The sequence below is a fragment of the Perognathus longimembris genome, chromosome 20 (assembly GCF_023159225.1).
Source record: "Perognathus longimembris pacificus isolate PPM17 chromosome 20, ASM2315922v1, whole genome shotgun sequence".
Taxonomy (NCBI): domain Eukaryota; kingdom Metazoa; phylum Chordata; class Mammalia; order Rodentia; family Heteromyidae; genus Perognathus; species Perognathus longimembris.
The window spans coordinates 21,462,156-21,471,029 of NC_063180.1; the positions used below are offsets into that span (position 1 = coordinate 21,462,156).

An 8,874-nucleotide genomic window follows, 5' to 3' on the forward strand; every position below is an offset into this window, starting at 1 on the left:
CAATGCTTGATGCAGTGAGCTTCTCAGTCATGGGTCATCCATTTATTTAGTGCACACTAATGCCCTTGGGGGTAAAGGGGAATAAAACACTCAGCAACTCAGATGCTAGAGGCTGGGCACCTGTGCAAAAGCCTCTGACCTGGGCTGGGAATATGGCCTGGTGGTAAAGTACGTGCCTTGTATACATGAAGCCCTGAGTTCGATTCCTCAGCACCACATATATAGAAAAAGCCAGAAGTGGCATTTTGGCTCAAGTGGTAGAGTGCTAGAGTTGAGCAAAAAGAAGCCAGGGACAGTGCTCAGGCCCTGAGTACAAGCCCCAGGACTGGCAAAACAAAACAAAACAAAACACCTCTGACCTAGGGGAGGGGGATAGGAGAAGGCCAGCAAAAAGAGTATCCACTGTTCCAATCTGGTTTTATTGAAAAGGAAACATACAAAAATCATGTACAAAAAAAATTTAACCAAACATGTACAGAAAATTCATTCCGTATCTACAGCAGCGCATGTACAGTATTTTACAAGGCTGGGCCACCCCTCCCCGCTCCCAGACTCCGCCCTCTTCTGAGACTCCCTCCCTCCCTCCCGGACCCCATCTTTCGCCGACCCCCCCACAACACTTGACCCTAGGGGGGGGTGGCTAAGGCTGGGCCGGCTTCCGCCAAAAATCTCCCACCCACCCCCAATGAACGCCAGTGATCATACGTGCTCTCTCTAAACCTATGCGATGGGTTTACGGGGACGGGGGTGGTGGCAGAACGCAGGATTCACAGTCTGGGCCCCTCCTGGCCACCCCCAAATGAAGGTGAGGCAGGCATGCCCACCGCCCGCTGGCGGCTCAGGGAAGATGGCTGGGGATGAGGGGGGCCATCTGAAGCACCCCATTCTCTGGAGGCTAGTGGTCACGTTTGGCTCATTTGTTCTTCACGGGCCCCCTCCCCATGAGGAGGGGGGGAAGCACCAGGGGCCTGAGGCCAGACCCAAAGTAAAGGCTCACAGGGGAGACCCCCTAGCGTCCCCCCTTGCAGCTGGAACAGGCAGCCAGCACCAGCAGCCTTTCCTGAGATGGTGGTGGGCGGCAGAGGCGGGTGGCTCGGTCCCCACCCCCGGGTCACCGCAGCCTCCACATGCTGAGGTCCCGGCTGCCCTCCTTCCCGGCTGCTGGCCCGGGCTCCGAAGTCCACACCTCCGGCAGTGAACCCAGGCTGGCCGGGGCTGCAGTGGCGGCCCTGTCCGCCCTTTGGACAGGCAGTGTGCTACACAGAGCAGAAAAGGTCCCCTGCGCTGGCCAGGGCGTCAGGAGGTGGGGGGGTCCTGCCCCCCAAGTCTCCAACGTCCACAGGGTGGGTGCAGGCACCTAATTGGGCTCCATTTCTGGGGCTCCAGGGCCCCTGGGTAAGGGCAGAAGTCCCATGATGACATTGTACAGGACCCTCCAGGGTGACGGGCGGTGTCGCTGCTGCTCTTCTTGTCTCTAAGGAAACAGAAAAAGGAATGAGTGGCTAAGTGGCTCACACCGGCAATCCCAGCTACCCAGGAGGCTGAACTGTGCAGATCAGGCAGGAAAGTCTGTGAGAGACTCTTATCTCCAGCTAACCACAAAAGCCTGGAAGTGGAGCTGCGGCTCAAGTGGTAGAGCACCAGTCTTGAGTGAAACAGCTAAAAGACAGCACCCAGGACCTAAGTTCAAGCCCCAACTCTGACACAGAACACACATAAAGACATGCAGGGGAGTGGGTGAGGGGCTGAAGAGTGAGAATGGAGGCTCAGCTGGAAGAGCCCACAAACCCACCCTGCAAGCCTGCCCCTCCTAGGACAAGAGAGCAGGAGGGAGGGCAGAGGGGCAGAATCCCCACAGCACAGCGCCTGCCACGTGCACGCGCTGGCACCAAGCACTGTGACTTCCACCCTGGGTTTTCCGGGGAATTGTCATCTTCCCTGGCACGTGGGGACTGAGGGACTGACTGGCTGGGTGGGCAGTAAATACATCAGTGCACCACAGTGATTCCACAACAATCTGGAAGGAAAAACAAAAACACTGGGGAAAGTTGGGGATGGAAGTGTTCTGGGGGCAAAGCTGGGTTTGGTGCAGGGAAACTGCTGCTCACTCCCTGGTGGCAAAATGACACGGGATGGCTTCTAAAATCATCACTTCTCAGTGCTGGTCTCTTTCCTCATTAAAATTAAAGGCAACAGGGTGGGAATGTGGCTTAGCTGTAGAGTGCTTGCCTAGCATATATGAAGCCCTGGGTACGATTCCTCAGCACCACATAAACAGAAAAGGCCAGAAGTGGCGCTGTGGCTCAAGTGGCAGAGTGCTGGCCTTGAGAAAAAGGAACTCAGGGACAGTGCTCAGGCCCTGAGTCCAAGCCCCAGGACTGGCAAAAATAAAACTAGATAAAAAATTAAATTAAAGGCAATAGGCCAGACTAGACTACATGGAGAGAAAGAAAAGAAACAAAAACATAGGAGGTATGAAGAGCACAGGAGTCCCTGGCACGAAGTTACCCAGGGCTACAGCCCCTGCCTCCTGCTCTGTTTCTATAGCACTGTCACTGGCGGGGGGGGGGGGGGGGGGTTGGGGGTTGGGGTTGGGGTTACCTCGAGGTTGCAAGAGGCAAGTATGAAGGGCACAGGCTCCCCAGATATTTACGCTGGGGGCACAACCCCTAGCACACCCCCGGGTTGTGCATTACTTAAACGGGGGGAGGAGGAGCCAATGAAATTATACACTGATTTTTTTGTCTTCTTAAATTTACGTTGAACATGGAAGCAAAGAAAAGAGGGACACGTGTTGTGTTGTCTCCACAGGGTAACACGTCGCGAGGGGCGCGGAGGGACGGGAGCCCTGGACCGGGTGCCAAGGAAGGCACGCGCCCGCCAGGAGCGGAAAGTGAGGCCGGAGTGCGGGGTCGGGGTCGGCTCCCGCAGGCCACCGGGGCTCCGGCAGCTTTAGCTTCTTTTTTAAAAAAATAAAATAAGCAAACAAAGCAGGTGCGATGCGCCTAGCGCGCAGGGCACAGAGCCGGCGCGGGGCGCGGGGCGGGGCCTCCGCGCGGCCCGGGGCGGGGCGGGGCCTCCGCGGGGCGGGACGCGGCTCCCCGCCGGCGGGAGGGCCGGGTGGGCCGGCGCTGCGGGCTGCGCGGGCGCGCGGAGGGCGGGCGGGGCGCGCGGGCGCGGCGCGCTGCTGACTCACCGGCTATAAATAGCCGCGGATATAGCCGCCGCCGCGCCGAGCGCCGCCCTCAGTCCCCGCGGCCGCGGCCCGGGCCGCATGCGGCTCCGAGGCCCGCGCTCCAGCCCGGCCCGGGCCCTCCGCAATTCCCCCCGCCCCCGCCCCGCGCCGCCCCCCACCTGCCTGTCCCCGCCGCGACCCCGCGCGTAGGGCGGCAGCTGCCGCACATCTGGCCTGGCGGGAAGCCCCACCTGCCGCCGCCCCGCCCCGCACTCACCCGCCGCTCGTACTGCTCGTTGAGGTCGTCCGCCATCCGCCGCAGCTGGGCCCCCATCTCGCGCGCCCACTGCTCCTCCTCCCCGCGGACTCCGGGGGCCGCCTGGGTGCGGCCGCCCGCCAAGGCTTCCGGGGCGCTGGGCACCGGTGACTCGAGGTGTGGGTCGGCCGGCGACGGGGCTGGCTGCGGGCCTGGGGGAGGCGGCGGGGCGCGGTCAGCCGCGGCCACCCTTCCCGGCCCCGGGTGGCCGCCCCCAGCCCCTGCCGCCGTGCCTCTCCTCGGCTCCCCACCCCGGTTCTGCAGCTTTGTTGTTACCCGCGCCCTCCTAGCCCAGACTGCCCTGGCCCGATACGCGGGGCCACCTGGCCGGCCTCAGTACCCCCATTCCCAACCAGGGCTAGGCCCTGTCTGTTCCGTGTGGAAACTGAGGCCGGCCCTAGGGAGTGGTGCAAGGTCACCCCAGGATACACGCCGGCCCCACCCAGTCGAGCCTCGGGTCGCCAGCGCGACCACAGGGGCGCCCCACCCCCGGATGTGGCACCGGCCCGGGGACCCGAGGGCCGGACGGTGGCAGCCCGGGAGGACAGCAAGGGGGCTGGGGTCGGAGAAGAGGCCTTCCCGCCTCACCCCACCCCGGCCCCGGGTGGGAACCCTTCCTCCTGCCACCCCAGGTCCTGCTTCAGGTGTAAAACCAGCCTCAGTTTCCACATCCGTGATCTGTGCGTTTGAAATCAGGGGGTCCCTCGCCCCACCTCCGGGAACTGAGCTCGGAAGTTAGTCTAGCTGGACCCTGCTGGGTTCCGGGGGGCTAAGTGGGGGATGGGACGACTCTGCCCGCCGCCGGGCACCACGGGGTTAACAGCCCGGCAGGCGGGGGACCTTTAACCCTTCCCTCCCCAGGCCGGCTCCCTCCCAGAGGGGACTTTCCCAGCACAATGGCCCCTGCCCCTCGCCTTCTTCCAGGGGGGCTGCGGGGCGAGCCAGCTCCCACCAAACAGATGCAGAGAGCCGAAGAAGGGCTCTCGACCCCTCCCCCCCAGTGCAGAGGGGAGGACCAGTCCTTCCTAGCCCCCCTCCTACCCACTTTTTCCCACTGCAATCTTCCAGGGGGTCCTGGGGACCCAGGCTGGGGGGAGGGGAGCTGAGACACAGCTGTTGCCCCAGGCCCTGAAAAAGGCCGCGGCTGCGAACTGGGGGACCGCAGTCAGATTCCGGGAGGGACTTCCCACTCGCCCTCCCTTCCACCCCTGGCCTTCCACTTGGTCTTCCTGCTTCTTGCAACACAAAGACCACACTGGCCACACCCTCCAGGTGCCCCCCCCCTCGGCCTGGACCCCCTCCTGGGCTCCCACTTGAGTGTCTCGGGACTCTAGGCGCACCCCATCCCAGGTGTGGGGCAGGCACTCACCATCTGGACGCGGGCCTCGGGGCCGGCTGCGGGGAGCCCCAAGCCAGCGGGGCGCCCCCAGGGTGGCGGTGACTGCGGGTGGGGCGGTGGGCGCGCAGAGGTAGGCAGCAGGCAGCAGGGCCGGGGCGGCGGGCGCGACGGGCAGGCCGGGCTCGCAGAGGCCGCAGGACACGGCCGAGGGCACCAGGCGGCCAAGCGGGAAGGGACGAGGGCTATCGCGGGCCAGGCCCTCTACGGGCTCGGGAGAGCTGCCCTCCTGTCGTGCGCGGGCCATGGCGCTCCCGGGAGCCTGCGGGACACAGGGAGAGGGGGAGTCAGCGGGGAGGCACGCAGGGGCCCCCTGCAAACATCCAAGGTTCACTCAGAATGCACGCAAGGAGTGGAGTGTCAGGCGGGGGACTCCCATGAGACTTGGCCCTGAGGGGAGGACACAGGGGCAGGCTGGCTAGGACCCCAGTGGAGGGGGTGTGCCTGCCCCACCGGGTGTTGGGACAGCCCCACAGGGCAAACTTTTCACAGGGGTTTATAGTGAACTTTCCCAACAGTAGGAAGAAGACAGGGTGGTTGGGGGGGCATAGGACCCCAATAGTGAGGAGTGTAGTATGTGAATGAACCGTGTGTGGGCGGCACACAACACGGACACCAAACTGGCCAGCCTGACCACCCACACTTGAGAGATGGGACATGGAATTGCTACTCAGCACACACACGAACATGGACACATCACAAGGACCCCATGCCCCACACTGCACCCCTCCTCCCTTCACACCTAGAATCACACACTGACCCACTGTGGATCTGCCCAGAGACACACAATGCAGCTCTCACAACAGCCACAGAAGCACAACACAGCCACACATACACACACACAGCCACACATACACACACACACCAGGACATAAGTACAATACCCCTAAGGACACACACCATCCAACCCAAGGCAGACATACGCGTCTACACACCACCAACTCCAGCCCCCAGGACATGACAATCAGGCGCATGTCACCAGACACAGATGCACTGCCACACTTGCAGGCAACGACACACAGATGCCCCAGCCCCTCGGAACGGCAGACATAACCCGCCCTCCTCTCCCAACCCCAAAACACCATCACCAACTGTCAGCAGGCATACACGCGTGCATATGCACACACACACACACAGACACCCGCTAACTAATCCACACAGCCCTGCGCACACACCTAAAACACTGGTCTCACGTGACTGACATAAACACTACACACACGCAGCCACATGACACATGAACCACCATCGGATCTCAGTGACAAACCCTCAGCACCAACACACAACACATAGACTGCCTGCAACACCTACCCCGGGTACTACCCCATGGAACCTAGGTGACCCCTTCCCGGACCACCACTACCAGCCCCCTCCCCCCAGTTCCCATTTCCCCTACTGGAGCTCAAGACACCTGGAAAGAAAAGCCACCAGCTGGGTGTTGTCAGGCAGACCCCTCAGCAGCCCCGGAGACCCTATAGCACACAAGACACACGTAAACACACAAACAGCCACGCGCACAACTACACACCGCCGTACACCATCACCCCAAAGAGCACACAGACAACTCTCCTAGCGCACATGGACACACACACACACACACACATACACAGGTACACCCCAGCCCATCCACGGAAGTCGTGCACAGATGGGGACACTCACGCCTACACCCCGACGGGTCACAAATGCCAACATTCCTGCGGATCGGCACCCCGACTCTCCTCAGACCCCAGTGCCAACTCGGAGCCAGACACACGCACACACCCAGGCGAGACACCTGCAGATCCACAGCCCCGCGCGCGCGCTCCTCGCGTCCCAGACGCCCCGCTCCGCTGTCACGGCCCCTCCCCCGCCGCCACGTGCGTGCGCCCCGCCCGCCCAGCCAGCGCGGGGCCAATAACCGGCTGTTGCTGGGGCGCAGCCCCCGCCCGCGGGAGCCGCAGCCTCCGCGGCCCGCCAGCCGCCCCCCGACGCCGCCCCCGGCGGGCGCGCGCCCTGGGTGTGGCTGCCCCTCGGTGCCGCCCCGACCCCCCGAGCCCCCAGTCGCCCTCCGCCACTCGGACTTGAGGGGTGCGGACAGCCCGGGGGCCGCGCGGCCCCGTAGCGCACTGTCCACCAGGGGGCGCGCGCGAGCCCGCACCCCATTGTTTGTAAACAAACCCGCCAGGCCGCTGGGGCACCTGTGCGCCCCGGCTGGGGCGTCCGATCTTGCGAGGGCCTCCTGCCTGGCGGACCCCGCAGAGACCATCCACCCCCCCGAGAAGGCCAAGGGCGACGTGGGAGGCGCGGCAGGGCGCCTGGGCTCTGAAGCATGCGCTCCCGCCACCTCCTCCAGGAAGCCCACCCGGGATGTCCGGCCACCCCCGGCGGGGCTAGGGGGGTGGGGGAGCGCACACTCACCCCGGGGGCATGAACACGCAGGAGAGGGGAGGCGGAGGGGGGCGGGCGGCTTCCTTCAGGAGAACGCGCCCGCCGAGCGCCGCGGCGACCGAAGCTGAGTGGCTCCCGCCGCCGCCGCCGACCTGACCGCAGCGCCGCCGGTGGCTGCGTTCGCTCCCCGCGGCCGCGTGGAGGCCGTCGGCGCCGGGGGCTGGGGTGGTGTCGCTGCTGCCGCCGCCGCCGCTGAGCGCTCGGCACCCGATCGCATGTGGCTCCCGCTCGCTGCCCGCTTTCTCCGGCCGCCCGGCGGATCCCGGGCCCCGCGCGGTGCCCGCCCCGCCCCGCCCCGCCCCCGCCCGGTCCCGCGCCCCGCCCACCTCGCGACGTCAGGGCCCCGCCCCCGCGCGGGCAAGTCGGGGCTTGCAGGCGCGGGCCGCGCCCCCTCTCCGGGCGCGGGGGTTTCCCTGCCGCGGGGGTGCGCAGGGGGGATGGGGCGGGGCAGGGCCTGGCCGGGCGACACCGGCTGACACACTGACACACTGACCCGGACCCAGGCATGGGCCTCGTGGGGACCGGACGGGCCACGCATGGGCTGGCGCCCGGGGCACAAGCGTCCTGACACCCACACCCAGGCTGACCCCGCCGACGGGTCACGGGGACACCCCACACCAGTGGGCAGATCCACGCGCGGTTCCCTGACAACCCCGTCCTGGAAGGATAACTTCCCACGGGGCGAGGCTGGACCCACTCCCCATTGGACACCTGTTACCGGGAGAGGGGTGCGCGCAGCCCTCCCAAGCGGCCCCCCGGGGTACACGCCTGACCCTCGGACACACAGATCCACTCAGACACGCAGAAACTGACCCCAGCCCACCCACACAGATCACACCTGTCACCGGCCTGCTGGGACCTTGGCGGGACCCACTCCCAAGCTTGCACACCGGCCACGCTCACCACCAGTCTGACAGTGGATTCGTGGGGAGGAGAAAGCCCCCGGGCTCCTGGCACAGACATGCCCGGGCAGACCCTGCACCCATTCCATCGTGCAGGCCGCTCTTGCTTCCCTTTCTCTCTGCAGTTTCTTTACTATCACTTCCTCACACACAGATGTACACACGTGCACACACACACACATGCACACACCAGTAACCATCCCTCCCCCCCAGTGCTCCCTCTGGACTTCTGCTTGGAGAACTCGACTTTCTCTTTGGTTCTCACTCATTCTAAGTCACCCCACCCTCACCTCTGGGGGCCCAGCACTGGGTTGTCTGAGAAAAGGTGACAAATTGACCCCAGGAAAGGTGACCTACTTCAGGGCCAGACCCTCTGATTGACTTGGCATTTTGTTGTTGTTGTTCTACCACTTGGACCACAGCTCCATTTCCAGATTTTTGGTGGTGTGTATTGGAGATAAATCTCATGGACTTTCCTGCCAGGGCTGGCTTTGAACCACAATCCTTCAATCTCTGCATCCCAAGTAGCTAGGATAATGATGATAGGCTTAAGCCTCGGGTGCCAGACTTGCATTTTCTTTTTCTTGGTGGTGCTAGGACCTAAATAAGCTCTCTACTGCTAAGCTACTGCTCCAGGACCTTCTTAATATACTGTATTGAG

At 63.8% G+C, this 8,874-nt stretch overlaps 1 protein-coding gene across 4 annotated transcripts; it reads right to left on the bottom strand.

Annotated features, from left to right (window-relative positions):
* Window positions 1-400: 400 nt before the first annotated feature.
* Window positions 401-8,671, bottom strand: Bbc3 (BCL2 binding component 3). 4 transcript variants are annotated; one of them, XM_048369210.1, is made up of 4 exons: window positions 8,571-8,671; window positions 4,861-5,149; window positions 3,453-3,643; window positions 401-1,474 (listed from the first exon to the last, which is right to left on the bottom strand). In XM_048369210.1, exons 2-4 carry the CDS (start codon window positions 5,132-5,134, stop codon window positions 1,358-1,360), a joined length of 582 nt encoding a protein of 193 aa, XP_048225167.1. In that variant the 5' UTR covers window positions 5,135-5,149; window positions 8,571-8,671; the 3' UTR covers window positions 401-1,357. The 4 variants fall into 4 exon arrangements, with proteins under 4 accessions (XP_048225167.1, XP_048225166.1, XP_048225165.1 ...); XM_048369209.1 differs by lacking the exon at window positions 8,571-8,671 and adding an exon at window positions 7,282-7,571; XM_048369208.1 differs by lacking the exon at window positions 8,571-8,671 and adding an exon at window positions 6,544-6,707.
* Window positions 8,672-8,874: the final 203 nt, after the last annotated feature.